General features: G+C 36.5%; 2 protein-coding genes across 4 annotated transcripts; one reads left to right on the top strand and one right to left on the bottom strand.

The window, feature by feature from the left end:
- Positions 1-2,274: 2,274 nt before the first annotated feature.
- LOC137399490 (uncharacterized) lies at positions 2,275-10,554 on the bottom strand. The gene is made up of 13 exons (XM_068085624.1): positions 10,143-10,554; positions 9,825-9,955; positions 9,429-9,697; positions 6,861-6,935; positions 6,041-6,205; positions 5,682-5,721; positions 5,416-5,573; positions 5,042-5,215; positions 4,407-4,794; positions 3,875-4,136; positions 3,429-3,625; positions 2,957-3,046; positions 2,275-2,839 (listed from the first exon to the last, which is right to left on the bottom strand). Exons 1-13 carry the CDS (start codon positions 10,271-10,273, stop codon positions 2,538-2,540), a joined length of 2,382 nt encoding a protein of 793 aa, XP_067941725.1. The 5' UTR covers positions 10,274-10,554; the 3' UTR covers positions 2,275-2,537.
- Positions 8,382-20,362, top strand: LOC137399491 (uncharacterized). 3 transcript variants are annotated; one of them, XM_068085626.1, is made up of 11 exons: positions 8,382-8,515; positions 12,577-12,646; positions 13,212-13,275; positions 13,391-13,684; positions 14,789-14,889; positions 15,260-15,350; positions 16,092-16,211; positions 18,077-18,182; positions 18,510-18,598; positions 19,293-19,535; positions 19,841-20,362. In XM_068085626.1, the coding sequence occupies exons 3-11, from the start codon at positions 13,228-13,230 to the stop codon at positions 19,862-19,864; spliced, it is 1,116 nt and encodes a 371-aa protein (XP_067941727.1). In that variant the 5' UTR covers positions 8,382-8,515; positions 12,577-12,646; positions 13,212-13,227; the 3' UTR covers positions 19,865-20,362. The 3 variants fall into 3 exon arrangements, with proteins under 3 accessions (XP_067941727.1, XP_067941728.1, XP_067941726.1); XM_068085627.1 differs by having other exon boundaries at positions 8,397-8,452; XM_068085625.1 differs by lacking the exon at positions 8,382-8,515 and adding an exon at positions 10,620-10,997.
- Positions 20,363-21,417: the final 1,055 nt, after the last annotated feature.

The following is a 21,417-nucleotide window of genomic DNA, read 5'->3' as shown; positions in this document are numbered from 1 at the left end:
TATGAGTTATTCGCGTTGTCGGGTATTCGAGAACTTCTGAGACATAACTTTATTTGAAGCCAAGGTTGGAGTTATTGACGAAGCTTTCTTAAAGGCGAGAGACATGGAAAGTATTTCGGCACGGTTTTGCTGAATAAATGGTCCACAAAACACTTAGCCTGTATTAACCAACTAATAATTTGTTTATGGCCTAGCTAGGTTAACAATAGATATAATAATAACAGTTGAGAGAAATTATAAACTCTCCAATGGCTGTAGTTTAAGTGACATAAACTGTTGGCAGTTGGCTGTAGTGGCATTCCATTGGGTGGGTGGTTGATAATGGAATGCCACTACCACCAAGTGCCAACAGTTTATGTCACTTAAAGTTAAACTACAATGACTTAGCCTGGGTAGGCTCTTCTGTTGAAGAGCCTACCCAGGCTAACAATGACTGGGAAACATATTGAATAGGATTTTGAGTTAGCTAAAAAGCCGCTAGTCTGTAAGGCATTGCTTTGCTGGAAAAGATATTTTCAACCAAATAGTAGTTGATGAATGTCATCCAAAAACGACTTAAATTTAAATAATCAAGATTGGAATACATCAGTGATAAATATAATTATAACCAGTGTTAGAAACAGATTTACTTTTTTGGGGAAACACTGCGAGGCGGAGGGGTACACGTCCAACACTGTGGGAAAATCCACTTCGACACGCGTACAAAAAAGCTCAAATTACAATTTTTACAAGAATTTTTCAGCAAAATAATGAACTGTACATGTATATCAATAAAAATAGATAGAAAACATCACTGTATGATCCAGATCTCTTTGTCGTAAAATGTTTTGTGAAAGATCTAATAGCAACAAAAAGGAACAACACAAATAACTGATTACAAATCAGGGCCAGGGAATGCACCTATGCCGAGTTTATCTCCTTTGAAAATATCTCGGGGTATTGATGTTGCTGTGTATTGCTGTGTATTGCCTCATGCCTAACCCTGCTGATTAAACTATTAACCACTCAGTCATAACCCTTTCTAAAGGTATATATAAAAGACCATAAAATTATGTTAAACCAAAACAGTTCAATCTTGGTCATAGAATTTCCTTCACTCACAGCAGCCGCTGCTGACATTTTCCATTGCGGACATTTTCTACATAGCTTTGACACAATCGCAATATAGCTAGACCATCGGCTATTTCTTAGATACCTTTTAGGCCATGGGTCATAATACAAAAAGTATCATTCAAATATGGACAAGAAGTCGCCCATGAAAATAGGAATCTAAAGCAGGCTGTGCTGTGAATCAACCATCAGGTCGTAATCGACTACTCTATATGATGGGTTGTTATTAGCACAGCAGTACGGATGATGGAAAAGTCACACAGCTAGGGTGTTAGTAGGATAGGCTATAGTATGAAGCAAACTTGATTTGTTGACAGTGAATACAATAAGTTGCACAGAAGGGGTGGGTGGGGGGGGGAGAAAAATAAAAATGACTCATTTCGAATCGCTTGGTTGTGAAGTGAGAGTGTGTGATTTCACAATGGGCCAGAATGTTCACTAAGTCGGCATAAATACTTGTGACATGGGTATCCCACAGAAAGGGGTCTTACCCATTATCTACGAAATGACCATGCAAATTTTAGCCACACCACAGCCCAATTTAAAGAACCTTTCTTAAAATCTTCAATCCTCTGCTAATATAAAACAACTGCGGCCCGCTACAGCAGAGTAAGTGTACCGAATTTGATTCAGGATGTTTAGAAAAAAAGAGCGCCAAAAGTTTTGTGAACTCAATAGCAAGCTGAAAAGTAAAGGGCAAAATGTATTTTAGAGGGCATTAGGCAACATTGGCTAAGACCTAAGGGAGAAATATGCCTTGCCCTTGCCTTGCCTACTAAACAAAGAGGGTTCCTTTGTTCTCCCACAATGGGAATTTTGGAACTTATTGTGTTCATTGTTAGAAATTCAAATACCCTGTCCTGTTATGAGGTGCACACACTACATTCAGCCTACTTGCACTGCCCAATCATGTACCCTAGATAGTTACTTTTAAAGATGCCTCAAGATTGTTAAAACAGGGTCTGAAAATATGTAGTGTTTGAGCTGGTCTTTTGTTAGATCTTTTGTGGTCAGTATTTTTCGCTTCAACATGTTTCCTCAAGCATGGTGAGAGCGTCTTTCTTTGACAATAAGTATCAGAATGGGGTAGGCATACAAGTTTTCCGTACGCTGAACTGAACCTTTCAACATAGAAACATGAAAATCTCTGGGAAGTAAAGTGAATGACAAGGTCAATATAATATATTTCAAGCTGAACCAAAACCTAGACAATACTCTCATGCCCACTAGGTAAAATAAAAATATAAAGCTACGACATCTGGCTTTAAAACAGTAGGCCTCCCTACCAGAATCGACGGAAATTAATTACAAAAGATTTTTATAACACTAATCAAAATGTATAAAAACTTAAAAGCATTCAACAAGACAATTTACCACAGCTCAAAGTATTATCCGTCTCTACAGGAAAAGGGGCGCTCAAAACCGGATCATACGGTATCAACAAATTCAGGATCAGAAAAATACCTTGGCTGAATATAACAAGCGGGTTGAAATGGCGGCAGTTTATATACATATAATGGATGGTGGTGGGGTAGACTAGATACCAGCCGCCAAACAAAATTTCCGGTACATTGCAATTTGTGAGCGAAGAGCCGAGCTTCAAACCATTCTGCTTTATATTCTTCTAGTAGAAAGGCTGTAATATAGTCATTGTTAGCCACTATTTGCAGAATTACTCCATAGGTATCGCTAGCTAGACGAAAGGCGTCCCCAATGCTATATCTAAAACCTACAAAGCAAGACAGTGTAGAATAATCTTTGTGTTTTGAAGATTTGTTTATAAATAAGTGATTGAATAACAATAACAGTTCAATAGAGCTTACTTACAGCGTATCCCATTACTTACCAGATATTGTGATGGTGTTGCAGCATTGTGTGCAATCTCCCAAACTCTCCTGGATGTGCTCAGGTGGTTCAGGACTGTCTTCAGCGGTGCCTATCAAGAAAAAATTATCTTACTCAAAGCCTGTTCGATAAGTTAGAGCAGAAATTAGCCATAGCATTTAACAACAGCTATCTGTCTCAGGTGACAAAAACCAAGTGGATGATTCCTCAGAACACGTTACTGTAAAGCAGCGATTTCAAAACTCGATGCATGAGAACTATCAGGAAAGCCTATGACTACTGCACATGGTGACCGAAAAGCCAGTACTCCGATAGAGGAGTACTCTGATAACAAAATGACTCCAAAGTCTTCAGACAATACCTCAAAAGAGTACCCCAATTTCTAGAAATGTTCAGTAAACTAACATATTTCCATGCACGCACCAACTCCGTTACTCGAACACTATTGAGATATCAGCCACTGCAATACTTACGTGCGCCCTTGGTTTTGGCATTGTTGTGATGCAATACGCCATGCACATTGGCATCTGCCCAATCATGGCAAAACTCGAGTTGGTGTCTGTTACTTAGACTTAGCGGCACATTCTTAAAGTTTCTCATGCGTAATGATTTGAAGAACGCATGTTTAGCCTCCATCCTTAAGCACCAGGTTCCTCTTGGAAGACCAAATCTGGTAAACAGTTACATAAAGTTACATGAAGTTTAAAGTTTTTATGTGACAACTGATAATTACATAGTAAAATAATGCTTGAGATTGAGACATACTTTTAAAAAAAACATCACTGTAAAGTGGGATGCTGAACCAACCGACATACCGCAGCCAGCGGACCGCTTGCCATTAAATTGGAATGACATGAATCATGCTATATATATTTATACTGGCCTGATAAAATTATAGAGTTTTTGCCTGAGAACTCACTTCACTATGTAGTAGGGGATGTGTACCAAGTAATGCATCTTGGGAGTAATGGTGTGAGCTCCATATACGGTCACCCAGGTTTCTAGGTATAATTTTATTAGCGTTGCGGCGGTTGTAATCTGGTCTTTGTTGAACGAATATGCCAACAGAACGGAGGTAATTTCAACCATCATCAACAGCAGTCTGTATTCTGGAATCTCTTCAATATTGTGGCCAGCCAGTATTAAAGGTAGAAGAAAGCCCAAACAGATAGTTTGAGTTGCTGAAAAAAGAGTTATAGATTAGATCTACAAAAAGCATAAGTTGCATGAAAAGGAAAAATATATCAAAATTTGAAAAACTATTTTACCTTATTTCTTACACGAAGCAACAAACATAATAGGACTTTAAAAAAATGCTAAAATATTGTAGTGGTTTAGATTGGGAAAGTCGCTCCACAAATCACCAGTTTAGAATTTAGATCATTAGCATTCCTCATTGACTGTCGAAATCAAACAAAAATGTATTCAACTGCAGTAGGCTGAATACGAACCAGATTGACCAATTTTTCCGGTGTCTAGTCCATTGAAGCAAGATCTTTCCAAGCTACTGGGTGCATTTTTCTTGTCGTCTCCTCTGTATGGAAAGTTTTTGATGTGTTCATTCAATGACGATATAGAAATTATTCGGTTTTCCAGTAGCCTAGATACGAACCCCTTTATGGCATAAGGAAGAGTTCCTTCGCACACAATATGCATAATGTCAACAGGAATGCATTGGCAAACATCAAATCCATCGATCTTATCTAATATGGATAGCGAGTTGATTCCGTATCGCTTTGAGTATTCTACACGCTGCCGAGCAGGCATCTCTGGACCGAGAAGGAGACAGTGGCGACGGTGACTCTCTATGTCTCTCAGTCTAAACTCCGTGTGGTTAAACTGTAGCATGTTTAAAAGCAATAGAAAGCAATACAAAGTTTCGCATCACACTGACGAAAAGAACTAGAAATTCAGAAACTTAGCAACCACACACTAGTAGCGACGTGCGACAGCATTAACATAATCCCTGATTCAGCGCACGGAATAGCTTCTATTCAAGATAAAAGTCTTATGATAAGTGCATAACTAAAAAAGTTAACACAACAAGCACACTTCTGCAATAAACTGTATACCATAACACACAAACCTGTTGGATAATCTCTTGTGAGCTACCATAACACGTCCGACATTTCATGGCTGCCCCTCCCACTCCTTCTTTAAACCCTGCTACCATATTGGCTGCTGGAGTGTCGCCAATAAAAAAAAGCAAAGATCCTTTATAGATGTCCTTTCCGTCCCGATTCACAACTTCAATACCATCCTGAATAAAAGACATAGAATCTTTACTGTTTTATCCTTTTCAAACAATGGAATAAAATACATTTTCGATCATAGACTTTTCATAAAGAAACTCTTTCACTAGCCAGAAAAGAGGTCAAATAACTTGAAGTTTAGATTCATTGCCAGGCTCTAGCTCCGGTTTTCAAAGCTAACCTATTACTATAAGAATATTATGATTACCTTCTTGAGTACATTAATTTCCTCGGCAAACTTTAGAAGGATAGCTTGGACTCCATATTCCTTAACGTCAGCAGAGTATGCCACAGCAAACAGGTGTATGAATTTCAATTGGGATCTGTGCTGAGGCGGGACATTCAGTAACGTCCAATAGAAAAGAGCTAACCATGAAAAACACAACAGTGTGAGATATGCTGTTTAAAAAAAAACAAATATTGTAAAACCACGAAATTCTGTTCCTGAAAACATGCAGCAAAATTCCACTTTACCTATCTTGTGCTTTTTTCTTTTGGAGCCAATTGGATTCACCTAGAAAAATATGACGATTATCAAAAGAATATGACCTCAAACCAACGCATGTGATAAGGATCAACAAAAATGAAAACTATTGAGTATTTGAAAAGCCATGTACGACGGTCAGTGATGGGACCTGAACATCTGCATGTTGACACAACCGAAACATAAATGGTAAATTTATTTATAGGCCTACGCAGAATTATGCCCAATTCTTCTGTGTTAGATGAGCACTTAAATTTGAGAAGGCAGTAGTCGCCAATAAGTTTTGTGTAGCATAGTTGAAGGGCTTTATGATCCTTAAATCAACACACTTTTATTTGAGCTGACATACCACTTCAATATCATCATAATAGGCTGCTACCATTATCTTTTGCCCGTCAGCAAAAAAGTCAGAATTCTGTGCATAATCAGCATCTATGCAGTCTTTGATTGCCCCATCTGGAGAGAATATTGGAAACTGTACTACATTCCGGATTTCTGGACTATCTAACATTATCTGCAAACAGATGAATGAATACATGAGAACATAGACTAAAGCTTTTTTGCATAATTTTGAAAGCAAAATGTTGGTTGTACTTTTAGCATTTAGTTAGGTTCCATGAGGTGATGATAGTTGGTCGACAATGTTGTGTTTCTAGTCAAAGATGACTCAATTTCCTCATGGAACCCTATTGTGTGATGTTTATATTTGTCTGATAAATTAGAGCAACTCTTCAGGGTGACAAGTGCTTTATTGTTCATTGCTATATTGTTGATGGGAACAGCTAAGGCGCTCTTTGTTTACATAATCATTAGCAAATTAGGTTTACAAATGGTCTGAAATAAAGATATGTTCAGTACAATGGGAACATGGCCAAGCCAATTAGCAAAATAAGTCACTATAAATAAACTCACTAACTGTAGACCAACTATCAACCTAGGGAACCTAACTTGTTACACTAACTTAGCTGTGTCACTGAAAAAAATTTAAAGAGCTAATCCTGAAAAAATTACTTGTCCATAGCCAGTTCACTAACGGTAATTAGCAGGAATCAATTCTTATTGAAATCGCAGAACTATGACAAGCGCAGCACATTTGACAACCTTTTTCATATATTTTCTCTCAGAAGTTATCTTGCATGTTTGCAGTTATTAAGCGCACAAGTATTTACCTGGAGAGTTGATAGTACGGATACATAGTAAAATGGTCTTCTAGCGGTGTTGTTGTAGCGAATTGGAGTCGATTCCTACAAGCCACAACACGACATTTAGGTTAGGATACAATTAATTGGTTGGTGTACACTTTAAGGAAAATTCAAACGAAAGAGGCTTATTTCCAAACAGGCTTTTATCATATCTTTATTTCTCTAAACACCCCAATGGTTCCAAGGCAAGTGATCTAATGTGAATATTGTCAATTGACTGCAATTCAGGGGCGTATTTGACAGGGCACGAGTTACGAGTTTTCGTGAGTGAAAATTTCACTAGTGGGTCAAATAACCAAAACTCATTAGTGAGATCATGTATTATTGCATAACATAACAGTACCTCTTTGTATTGCCTTAACATGATTAAATCTAGTAAAGATCACAAAGGAGATTATGAGATAACATGTTGCTGTCATTGAGCCAATCGACATTAGTTAGTTTTGTTTAAATCTCTAGCGCCATCATAATACACTGACATATAGATATATAGTATATAGGTATTGGGAGCTAAAATAATATAAAATCGTCAAAAGTTAAAAGCGAGTACATATACAACTACAAATCTGTTTTGTATGGTTAAAAACTTGATATAAAATCTAGTTTTTGACCATACGAAATACATTTGTAGTTTTATACGTACTCGCTTTTAACTTTTGACTGTTTTATATTATATATTATGTTCGAATTTTGGTTATTTGTGGACTCAGTAGAATCTTGCAAAACGCTCTGAAATGCTGTAAATGTTCACCATTTTAGAAAAAAATTTTCCGGGTGTGACCCCCGGACCCCCCACTGGAAGGGCGCTCGGGCGCCCCTCCCGGACCCTCTCCGCCAGCGCGCTCCCTCAGCCGCTGCGCGGCCTCAATCATTCAGGATAACTAGTGGGTCAAATATATTTTTTAATATGCCCCAGGACTGCATTGACTTTTTATATTACATATTTGCTATCACTCCGTGACAGGGGCTATATTCAGCAATTTTCAACACACTAGTTTGAAAAGATTGATCAAGAATGAGCCCTTATTCTCACTATTTTGCCATAATTAATATATATTATGGCATAAATATCATGCTAATTTTTAAATTCACTGCATAGATAACCCTTTATTACTATGATTATGATTCACAGTCACAGCATTGTTCTTTTGTTTACATTACAATTATCACACTAGAGATTTCAACACGAAAACTCGTAACTCATGGATGCTAATATACGTCCATGGACTCTGTGACACTAAAGCATTAACCCTCTCACCCCTGATGCCAACTATTTCGGGAGAAGTTGTTCACACTTGGGCCTGAAGCCAACACTTTCGGGACACTTTCTGAGTAACTTTATTGATACTCCTTTTGTGTTTATCGTTTTTTTATAGCTTTATTTCGAAAGATAACAGTCTGAGGATTGTTTTGATACCAGAAATGTGGTTGGATAAAAGCATTTTACTAGGCAAATCCTGTGATAGATTTCAAACTTCAACTCTGGAGGTCGCCATATTGAATGCGTTTGCCGAAAGACAACGGCTAAATCTTACAATCTAACGTAATAATTAGTTCAGGTGAAGAATTTAGCAGTGACAGTGATCTACAACAACACTATGACCGTTTATTAGTAGCACAAAGTGGGTTTCAATTGCACAACATCAAAATTACTAAATAGTTATAACTTTTAAATTTTTCGAATAAAAAAATTTTATTTGACAAATCTTTTCACAATTTTAGTTGATAAAAACGATACATTATATTAGTTTTGTACTCCAGTTGTTTGCATCTCGTGTTTATTATCATAACTGCAATAAATGTTGTCCTTATAGAATGTAAATATGATATATAGACCTTATATACCAATTGATTGAACAATGGAACGGAAACTACATTATGCCATAATATTGCGTATAGGCTCATAATTTCAGTTCTATTGGTTAGAACTCCAAATTTTTTTTTGCAACTTGATGATAACACCTTTTCTTGTTATCCTAATATGTTACTGAAGTGTTATCAACCAAAAAGCTGACTTGTAGTAGCAGCCAAACTTAGACTTTTCGATTTCCAAAAAATGTATTGATTTGAATCTTATCAATAACATCCTATATAGATTAACCTAATGTGTATATGTTAGTATCAAAATGTAGCTAAGAATGTTACCAACAAGTTACAAAAAACTATTTTCATTTATCTTGAACGCAGCTTTATTTATGCTCAATCTAACACACCTCACTTTATTAAATATTGAGTGTGAAAAATTAATTAGGCCAGGGGGGCACTCAACTGGAAAATAATTAGGGCTGAAAGGGTTAACTAAAATGAAACACTGAGTGATCGTAATCTTTTAAAAACTCCCAAGAGTTAACGCAAGAAGAATTATAGGCCTATATTATACTCTTTAGTTTAAAAATATTAAGGATTTGATCAGCATCTTTTCCGAATTTGCTTTGTATTCTTAGATTATAGGCAGCAAACAGCTAGATAATTTTTTTGATTCAGTGTGTCAACTAAAATTTGACTTTTTTTAGTACAAACACATTAAGAACTCACAATTAGGTTGAACTTCTCTTTAAAGTATCGCATTCTAGTGTGTTGAGTGGCTAGACGCGTGAATCCATGACAGGGGAATAAACCGCCAACATCTATTCCATGTTCTTTTTGCACTGTATCCGTTAACAATCGTTTCTGTTCATTCAACAGCTCAGTGACAGTGGAACCAATCTTTTCAATGTGTACATTGGGAATATTACTTGTTGCAAGACTTAGCATAAATTTGGCACAGTTCTTCTCCAGTGAAGGAGGTCTAACAGTTTGCTCATCTGAAACAATTAACAAGAATAAGATTGCGTTTTATTGTTGACTGGCATGTCCATTTTGAGAAAAATATAATTTTAGGAAGAATGTGCCAATAGTGTCTGAATTTCCTGATAATGAGTTTATACTTACTGTTACGATGATGAGGAGATTGCGGATCTGGGTCTAAAACTGGCTCTACAACTGGTTCTAAAGGCATTGATTCAATATGAGTTTCAGTGTCCTTGTGTTTCCTACGAACGTGCCTTCTATAACTGAGATAGCTGTAAAACAAGCAACTACCATTCAGTGTATTTTAAATTGACAACCTATCAGGCAAATTGATTCCAATGGGGCTTTTACATTATGGTTAGCTCAATTTCAAAACAGAACCCTTATCATATGACATGACATTTATTAGCCAGATTTAAAAATACCAAATAGGACTTTAGGGCCAACTTCATATCATACCTTCCGTAACTCATGCCGCAGAAACATGTTATCCGAAACCTTGGATCATGTTTATGAACTCGGATGACATGGAGAGTGAAGACTTTATTTGAATTGTGAGAAAATCCACATATGGAACAGCTATAAAGCATTTCCTAAAATTGGAATATTAAAAATTATTCAAAATACCAATGGCTCAATGAGAGCAAGTGTTACTAACATTTCAGAGGACACTTTGTTGAAATAACAAAATAATATCAAAATATCCCTATAGTCTGATCTGTTCAGAAAGAAAATTGGCATATTAGAACACTTATTACAAAAATCCAACATATATCCTATACAATTTCTTGCCTAAGTCGGAATTCGGTACAAGATAGGGCAGTTTGAAGTGAAAGTCCACTGGGCCTCCACAAGATCCAGGATTCGGGTTCGCAGAAATATATTCAACAACAGTATCGTCAACAACATGTCCTAAAACAAGTTTTAAAATTGCAAAAGCAATCTACCATTTTTTATGGACTAATCTATAAACTCAGATAAAACTTATTATCAAGGGTTATCATAGGCAAGACAATAACAATGTGATTGGTTGCAATAGACCAATAGCAATGCAGTCATTGTTTAGGCTGAAAGCTTGTCCAATAAAATATAGTAGGCTTGGCTATGAAGAGAGAATACTATAATTTTGGTGTAGTTGGTTCATTTCAAGTCAGAATACTGTATCGTAACCGTTGAACCTACAGTACTTTGGCGTTTGAATCCGTTGGGCTAAGATTTTTAGCAATAGCCGTTACAAACTTTCTGCAATAATGGAACAATTCAAAACCCTTTTTGAAGAGATAGGCGATACAGCGGCATACGAAATATTACTTGGTGAGTATACGCTACATTTATAGTTTGACTTGATCACTAAAATTCAACGAGATAATTTTTATTTTATATACTTTGGAAGTAGGCATCTACTAAAGTGCCCAATGTTGAACAAAGCGTAAAATATATTAAAATAGAATTCGTTTAAAACATTTTATTACTAGTAGTTTCATACCCAACGGGTAATCATCATCAGAATCAAAATCACAACTATCTAGGATTAGACAAATGAAAGGTGTAGGCCTAAGTTTCTGAATTGAAATCAAGACCTTGAAATCAACCTAAATTAAAAGGCTCTTCGCTTTATTAAGTCAAGTTTCAACTTTCTTTTAATTTACAATCCCTTTTTATAGAAAACATGAAACAATAATATTTTTTACTTTTGTGAGAGAGGCCTAATCGCTACATAAAGTAGTATGTTTGAGAGCAGTCACCCGAACAGTAGAAGATCTAAAGCGTACCTATTTATATGCAATGAATGAATATTATTTATCATAATTAAATAGATAGCTATATGCATGCAGGGAGTTCTTGATGCAGGCCTATGCAACGCAACAGACATATTGATAGGAGCAAGGAGTTGTATGTATCCCACATACAACTCTTTAGTCTTTGATAGAAGTCATGAAGGAAATTTTGTTTGTAAGAACATTCAGAGGTTTTCAATTGAGAAAAGATTACTGCCGACACAATTCAAGCCTGGGTTATAGAGTAATTAAAATTTCTTGTTTAGGCCATAGAGTAGTTAAAATTTCAAAGGTATAAAACACAATGCCTATGTAAGCCTACTAAACAGAGAATAGAAAGAAGGCCAAAGAAAGAAGTAATCTTTACAATCACCACACTTCCAACATCATTCGTTTCAAATCTTGTGTTCTTACCCTTAAATACATTTGTGTAGCCAACTCCTTGGTGCAGCCAGCCAGCATTTGAATAATTAATTTTTACACTATCTTGTTGACTACTAGTACTAGCCACAACCACAGCCACCCACCCCACCATCCATTTGTGCCTGGGTGGCTGTGGTACTACTACTAGCCTAGAAAAGATTGAAATATAATTAAGACTTAGTAGCCTAGTAGTACTAGGCTGCTAAGTCGGAATTATATTTCAATATTTTCTTTCATTAACTTTTAACTTTTACTCCAACTAAGGCAACTAAATTCTGACAGCTGTAATCACAAAAAAGTTGCACCTTCAGTTACTCATTAGTGTCACTTTATGGTTGTATGGTTGTATGGTTGTCAAGTTATACAAATAAATGAAATACTTGACTCACTGTATGAGCATAGATTTGTTACCAGATACGCTATTGGCTAAGAATATTCTAACGAGCTAATTGAAGCCACAATGAGTATTCAAAGGTTCTTCAACATTGGTGCCCAAATCAATGATTTAGAATTAAGTTGGAATGATTAGGTTGTCACTATTTTTTTGTAACTTTGAATTCAACTCTAACTCTGTGAGTCTGTGGGGGCTGCTGCTACTGCTCTCTCTAATTAAGGATATAAGTTAACTCACTAGGAATTATTTTCCTCCAACAAGACTGGTATGGTTTGATTTTTTTATGAATTCATTTTAGATAATGATATCCTTGATGAAGAAGTGATACCTGACTTGCAACCAGAGCAGCTTCAGCAGCTTGGTGTTGGGTGAGTTGTCTTTGTTTGGTCTGATAGACTACGCGATCATGGTATTCATGTCTATGTTATAACCTCCGCCAGTTGGTTGTTCAAATCACAGGCCGGCCAACGTGTTCGGTAGCGCTCGGGCGGTGGTGCTCGGGCGAGCACCACCGTCCGAGCGCTACCAAACACCTTGGCCGGCCTGTGGTTCAAATAGAAATTAGGCCTACTTGCAACTCAGCTTCTTTTTGCCAAGGAGTTCTTATTGCCAAGGAGTACAAAAATACTGTCTAGGCGAAGAACAAAGATCAACTACATTACCTCCCCAAATGGATTAGTTGATAGCTAGGGTTTGCAATTTGTTTTAGGCTTTAGCAATGTCAATCATTTTTGTTCGCCATTTTAACTTGTATGACAGGAAGAATTAAGAATTGGCTAAGAATTGCTTATGATTGCATTGCGTTACGTTTTTATGTGGATCCAAAAAGACATTCTGAAATGGCCAGTTTTGGATTTACATTTACCTATGCTGTAAACTTTACTAGTAAGTATTACTATGGCATTATGTTAAGTATGTGAACTTTCCTTATAGCTCTCTGGGGAAATGTATGAAATACCTACGAAGACTCAAAGAGCTTGTCAAAAGTGTTCAAAAGGTAAATTTTACGTTCTTCTTTTAGCAAAATTTAGCTTGATTATTGTTGAGTATAATAGTTTTATGCATATCATTTATATCGGAGGCGCCTCTATTATTGGTCTTTGCATTTTCAGAATAACTTACCAAGTGCTGCCCCCTCTGTTGCGCTTACACTACCAACACCTAATGAAACTGCTTCAACACTCGGCGCTGCGGTCGCATCACCACCTGCTTCCATGCCGGCCACACCTAGACCTGTGGTTACCACACCTAGACCTGTGGTTACCACACCTAGACCTGCGGTTTCAACACCTTCCTCTGCTGTTTCCGCTATTTCAGGATCACCTGCCGCCGAACCTATTGCTTCAGCCTCTGCCACTGCTGAGGCGACTGTTTCAACACCCTCTAGCTCTCCATTGTTTATGCGAGTGAGTAACAGCAATATACTGTAAATTATGTTGTTGTTGTTGCTGTTGTTAATATTTATTGAGGTTAGCTAGAGAAAATAAATCCTGTCGACCTGTCTAAATTCGTTGGCTGTTCTTTGGCTGTCGATAATGTTGAATTGATTGCACAACTTAAATTTGTAATGTAAATTTTTACGTACATTAGACCTGCTAAGTATGGTGCTGTTTGAATTGTTGAATCTTAGTAGGTTAGCCTTGATTGAAAGCGCTTGTAATGGGCAACTCTTGGTAGTCACACTTTATCGTTCGAGCAGACACTATGCATTTTACACGTAGCAATCCTTATCTTCGCTAGCTATACCGAAGATAAGGATTGCTACGTGAGTTTTTTTTATAATCGTGAATAGGTCTACTTACTACCGGGCATGTAGCCTACTGTCCTGCAGATTCATTTAGCAATACTTGGCATTGGCGTGCAGCTTTCCACAATTTATTATACAGAAACTTACATCATATCCGTTATCCATCAAGGGTTATTTCGTGTATGTAGAAATTTTCTAAGCATTTGACCCTCTCAGGGAGGGAGAGAGATACCTAATGCTTGTTAAATACCTGTCGGAGTTGTCTACTCTGTCATTTATTTTCATGCATTCACTATGAATGTTAATATGGGCTATTGAGTGATATTTTCATATTTATTATGAGAAGTGTAATAAGTGATCCAGAAAATGTAAGCCCTTCCGTTGATATTTATGCAACTGAAACTGAAATGATTGAGCTTCTAATTGTTGTTTGGGGAGGCATAGCTTCATTTCAGCTTTATATTAGGAATGAAGGGTTAGCTTTATTTTTTTACTATCATAGTAAACGCTATGAGCCAGTGTAATCTAGCGTTGATTTGCATAACCACCATTGCAAGAGTCCAAAGCTGGGTAAACTTTAAATTTGTTTCAAGATGATTGGAAAATATTCTGTCTGATGGACTAGAACTGAGCAACTCTCTCTGGTTTTCATGCTAGCTAATCTATACACATATGATATTTTTATACTCCCTTTTTAGTTTTGTAATCATACTATTTTTTTGCGCATCTATAGTTTATCAGGATCTACATTCTTTGCTTGTAGAAGGTTTTCAAAAGACAGTTATCTTGCAGCGTAAGAAACAAAAGAAGCTACTATGCGAAAAAACAAAAACTCGATCAAGAACCTGCTGCTTCGGTCACCGGGTTCGTATTTTACTTGTTAATTCTCCTCTTTATTGTTGACGTCATAAAAATAATTTAAAATTTACCGTTTGAGATGAATAGTCAATCAGAATCGCAATTTATATTGACGTCTTAGGTTTTGATGATAAGCATTATAATATTGTATGTTTATGTATGTTATAAGCATTATAATATGTTTTTTATGTATGTTATGCTTTTGATCTTTGTTTGAAGTGAATCATTGTAATCTATTATCCGCACATCCCCCTCCCTTTGCAAGGACAAATAGACATCTCAATGTTTCATAAGATTTCTACTCATATAACTCATAAAAATGCGACAAACACTTTGTCTTCTGTAGCCATAATTTTCATCTTTTAATTTCTTACAGGGATATAGTGGTGAGGGCAGAGGCACTAGTGGTTTCTCCGAGCAAGGAAAAGAGGAATTTGCGGGTTCAAAATCTTGACACAATTCCACAGGTAAGGTAGCATAGTTTACTCAATAAGAGTATCAGGGGCTAGCGGTAGATAAAAATTTGTGATCCTCATTGTCTGCGTTGGAGTTACCCCCACTATAAAATAAGATCGAAGTAGCCGCTTATAGTGGGTGCAACTCCAACGCAGACAATGAGGATCACAAATTTGATCTAGGCTAGTGGTACTAATTTATAACCAACATCTTGTGTTGCTTTCAGTAGATCTCTTAGGTGTGTGCAGCTTGCTTTATTGTGTTTTTAAAATATATGAGGGAGTCTTGATTATGCAACAGCCTTTCGAGCGCCTTTTGTTTCATCCGCTAAATGTTTCAAGTAATTTTTGTTGTGGTATTACCATTCTTGTTATACATCATTGTTGCTAATGATCGGGCTCCACTTTGTCGCCGCCAAAATCGCTTCTAAATTAAAGATTTGCTTATATTTCTAATGGCAGCATTCACTGACAGTCGCGTTTCGAATAATATTATAATGAGGCATGGAGTGTCAGTGTCACGGCTTTTAGGGTTCCACTTCTTTGAAAAGGTGGACATTTTTCTAACAATCTATTATGTAACCAGTTATATACTCCCTGATGGCACGGCTAAACTTGATTATTGTTGAAATTTTTATGGTAACTTTTCACCCTTTATAGCAAGTTGAATAAAATTTGTAGTTTTCGTTGATGATGCCCTAACTTTAACCACAGTAAACTATAAGAACTCTATAATCAGTCTTCATATTGCAGAGTGCGGTAAAGGAGATGCTTCGTCCATCATTGTCTATTAGGAAAGAGGCTTTTAAGAACATGAAAGATGGTTGGAGTGGCATGGTTGTTGAGTGGCCAATTTATGGACAGGAGGCTTTTGTAAGTATTACTCTCCAAAATAACATGAACTTTCAAAATTTTGCCCATTCTCCCAGTATCCTATTTTGAGCCCAGGTCTCACGTAGTGTTTTAGTGGATTGATATTAAAAAGCTACAAGCGAAGTCTTTGCAATACAACCTGCACCGAATACCAATTTGCATGAGCTGAAGATGGCTACCTACTTCCAAAGCACAATTTTAAATAAACTTGACTAGACTCGTCACTCTTTATAGTTTCTCAAAGAATAATGTCTTAGTCTTGGGATTAACTGAAACTTTAAATGTTATATATTATTGGAGACCGAGTTGAACTGAAATTCATTGCAAGGGGAAAATTCCAGTTAGTTTCTCTCTATGGAGGGAATTTATAATATGTGCACAGTAATTTATAGTTTAAACGATGGATGACTTGCCGGATTATGGTCAATTTCGGCAGTTGCCTGTCCTATCTGGCCACTGGATTAAACGATTGCCAAGTTTTTATTTAGCACTATTCTGGCGCAGCATTGAACGTAATCCTACCACTGAGCAGACTTACTGCCTATCTATTAGGAGTTTTCTTCTCCATAATCAGAGGATAACTTTATGGTCTTCTAAAAAATCTTCAGCACTCTACTCCCAAATATGTCTTTGGCATAGACTTTGAACTATGTTTTCACTGAAAATGTATGGCATACCTTCTCTAAGTCAGAATTCCTAGCCTGTTTTCTTAGTAATAAGCAATTTCTGAAAATTTATGAGCAAAAAGTTATGAAGTCTAGATTTGTTGGCTATTTTTTAAAAATAAATATGTTTGGGCCCAAAATCAAAGGAATAAATTTCAAGAAAGAGTAAGGTATTGTTTTACTATTATGTATTCCACTCCAACTTGCCCATGTGCATAAACCATTATTGTTAGTATGTGTTTTCTATAAAATTGTAGTTTGGGCTTGTAACATATTCCTGCTGGTAGGACAGTGTTTAATCTAAGGTGGAATAGGGAGAGGGTTAGCCGGAAAACACGACAGCCTTGCCGTGTTTTCCGGCAAAGAGATAATCCTGCACCTCTAGCATTATACAGGCAAATTATGGCAAATCACAGTCAGGGATGTGATTCATAAGCTAAAAAGTTTATTTTAAGCTATTTTGTATTAGCTCCGAACGCTGGCTTACTGTACGCTATTCATTGCCTTCACCATTTAAGTATACCTTAGGTGGTATTTTTATCTATCCACTTCAGTATATAAACACATTTATTTCATAATTTTATGATTGAAATGCTGCCTCGGGCTTTTGCTCAAAGTACTTTGTCAACGACTTCCGTCAGCAAGCTAAAATGAATTTTGGAAATCACATGCCTGCTAGTTATCCATCGTTTAAACTACACATATAAGACAACTCACATTTCTAGCTTCGATTTCATTCATCTGACCCTATGCGTTTAGGTTTTTACATTGTAATTATTACTATCTAAGTAGGCTTCAGCATAATTGAATTTCTAAAAAAATTTCGGCGTTGTGGTCAGGTCAGATATGTGTTTCTGACTGGACATCTATCTGACCACAGCTTTTAAAAATTCACCACCAAAGTTTTTTGATTATATAAATAATATTGTCAACTCGTATTAAGTTTGTTAAAGGTCTATATCGTTGAGGGCTTAGAATTACTTCATGTAAGAGCAGTAAAGTGGTTCATTGAGGGTCATAACTAGTTTTTATTTACGGGCAAGTCGACTGAATGTCGATATTTCTTGAATTCTATAGATTTGCTACAGGAAGAATATTGAAGATAAATGTTTGTACTTTATTTCTCGCTTGCTAAAATGTCTTCTTCTTTCAAATTAGCGTCGATATTTTGAAGTTGCTTATTTTTTTATTGCTTGTTAGCTTATACCTGAGCTTGAGCTCCTTCTGAATCGGGACTTGGATTTGGACGCGTTGGGAAAGCGAGCAGAGGATTTGTTCATGGCTGCATGTCCAAAAGAGACTAATCGTAAGTGTATTTATTATCTTCAAATTTACGTACTTTCTTTGCAGAACAATATGTTACTTTATGCGCTAGCAACGGCTCAATTATCAAAATAATATCAACCGCCAAAATGATATAAGTCGGAGTCGGGTGCCCATGATTTTAGTCAGTATTACTGGCTTTTTACCTCACGATAATAGTAATCTACGGAGTTTGTCTCACCCTATTTTCCATTCCAATGCTTTACATGTGCAGCAGCTTAAACAAGAACTAGTCTCTATTGTTGGAGGTCTTACCTGGTAGTGTGTAGTCAAAAAAAGTTTAAATATAACAAAAATACTTTGTTTGCAGCGAATGATTATGGATTTGAGAAACTGGTGATCGTGATTGGAAAGCGCCTTGGAGACAAAAAGATGCTGGCCGAAACACCCGAACACAAAGTGAGTGGATTTCTTAGTTCGGTAACTTATTAACGTCATACATTAGGCTGACTATTGGTTCGCAACTCCAACTTAGCGTGTTAGAGGTTATTAGGATGTTTATACAGGAATGTTGTTAACGTCATAAATTAGGCTGACTATTGGTTCGCAACTCCAACTCAGCGTGTTAGAGGTTATTAGGATGTTTCTATAGGAATGTTGTTAACGTCATACATTAGCCCGTCTATTGGTTCGCAACTCCAACTTAGCGTGTTAGAGGTTATTAGGATGTTTCTATAGGAATGTTGTTAACGTCATACATTAGCCCGTCTATGGGTTCGCAACTCCAACTTAGCGTGTTAGAGGTTATTAGGATGTTTCTATAGGAATGTTGTTAACGTCATACATTAGCCCGTCTATTGGTTCGCAACTCCAACTTAGCGTGTTAGAGGTTATTAGGATGTTTCTATAGGAATGTTGTTAACGTCATACATTAGCCCGTCTATGGGTTCGCAACTCCAACTCAGCGTGTTAGAGGTTATTAGGATGTTTCTATAGGAATGTTGTTGACGTCATACATTAGCCCGGCTATGGGTTCGCAACTCCAACTCAGCGTGTTAGAGGTTATTAGGATGTTTCTATAGGCATGTTGTTGACGTCATAAATTGGCTGGACTGGTTTCGGCTCCAATCTGACTTACTTTTTACTGTTTTAGGTAAGCCATTCTCTTCCCCACCTCAAATTTGGGAAACTCTGTGTGGATGGGGAAAAGTTAAGCGTTAGTGAGGACCCTCTCGTCCTGCTAAAACTTCTGGCAGTATTTTACATTGGGGACATCGAGTTTGGCGACGCCAAGAAGTTTGGCCAGCTGCTGGAGTTTACCTTCTTGGGCTCCAGCACCGTGAGAAAGGGAAGCAAGTATTTGTCTGTCGACAAATTTATGGAAAAAATGAAGCGGGTGAGTACCTAATGACTCAGCTATGCTAGTTTTATATCTGTCGAAAAACTAAGTAGGATTCGAATGAATTTCTATGGTAGCAATTTATCATATAATTCATGAGAAGAGAACTCCAAAATGTAACTTTTGGCGCAAAAAACGATTTCAACCAGTTGTAAAATCATTGAAACTAAAATTTCCGAGAACACTCATATCCTAAACTCATTGGTCGAGCTTTTTGCCGTCTTCCTAGTCTTATTTTTAACGTTTATTTTTCATGTTGGAATTATCATAAATCATAGAAACATTTTTTTTCTCTTTTGCAGGAAAGCCGAGCCGACGATGAGTAGGCGAAGAAAAGCAAGTGCCGGCAAAGCCTGGAACGCTATAAGTCTAAAACATAACAACAAAATTCATAGAACACAATTCACACGAAATAGTAACCTTTCCAATCCAGTATGCCAAAGTGACACCACTTTTAGAGCGAATTATTTACGTGATTTGGGGTTTGGGCTTACTCAATGGATTTTATGGAATCGTGCTCTCTTTTATATTATTGTAGATAGTTTTTTTTAATTATTATTCTAAATCGATCTTGATCAAACAGATGCTGTGTGTTTTTCGAGTTATTTAGTGCTTTTATTAAATGGTGTGTGTGTTTTTCGAGTTATTTAGTGCTTTTATTAAATGCTGTGTGTGTTTTTCGAGTTATTTAGTGCTTTTATTAAATGGTGTGTGTGTTTTTCGAGTTATTTAGTGCTTTTATTAAATGCTGTGTGTGTTTTTCGAGTTATTTAGTGCTTTTATTAAATGTTAATAATAAATTATATATACTCGCTGTTTAAAAATATCCTTGGCTGAAAAAAACGCAGAGCTGTTTGTAAAGTGATTAAACTTGTAAACACTTGCTGCGTTCAAATTTAGAAAACTCAGTCAATGTTTAAAAACTGCAATTTTTAAACGCTAAGTGCGTACATATTTTGGTTTTATGATTAATGCACAGTGTGAATAGAAATTGCCTTGAAAAATGACCATCAGCAGTGCGTTAATTTTTAGTTGCACATCGCATAAAACGATGAATAGAAGTGTGTTTTTATTGAATGAATAGCGCATGGACATTGCATAATTTTCGAGTGTGTAGTTTTTCAGGTGCATTGAAAAATGACCATCTGAGGTGATTGAATACTGCATAGATTTTTTTTACAGTGTAGCAGTCAGATGAGAACTTGACTAGTTTTTTTAGTTCACACTAGGCGCAATCAAACAATGTATTTTGAAATCTCACAAAAGTCCATATATTTTTGAATGAATATATCGGTATGCGTTAGTGCAAAAGTCTATTTCAATGCTTTTTGAACCTAGTAAACCAAAACTTTGAAGCCATGAATTATGTGTACAAAATTACCATTTTTACAGTCTCTTTTGGATCTTGTGCCTCTGACTCACCTGCAATTATTGAGTTTGTACGAAGTGAATAACTCAAAAAACCAGTAAGAGACTCATGAGATCTAACAAGTTGATCTCATGAGCACACAATGAGGAAGCAAGAATTATTTTTGCTGTATTATAATGGACTAGCCATATTTGCAGTCAGAAAAATAGACAGTTCGCTGAATAGTTCATGAGTGTGTATGTAGACTTTAGGCATATATTCCTTTAACCTTACCACCAATAAGCTGATGAGTCTTTACTTGAATGACAGCTTATTTAAAGGTCATACAGGTCTCTGTACTACTAGATTCTGGCCAAAATCAGTTGAACATAAATGTCAGTACTTTTGCTACTTTTGTTCGCTCTACTAACTCCATTTAAAAAAGATTAGTGATTTGTGTGGATACTTAATAGTCATGACCCAGATTGTAAGCAAACTGGGACATTTCTCATTGATTTATTGACATTATCT

Source organism: Watersipora subatra, chromosome 7 (genome assembly GCF_963576615.1).
Source record: "Watersipora subatra chromosome 7, tzWatSuba1.1, whole genome shotgun sequence".
Taxonomy (NCBI): Eukaryota; Metazoa; Bryozoa; class Gymnolaemata; order Cheilostomatida; family Watersiporidae; genus Watersipora; species Watersipora subatra.
Note: the sequence above shows the minus strand (reverse complement) of the source record. Positions and strands in the feature narration are given on the sequence as shown.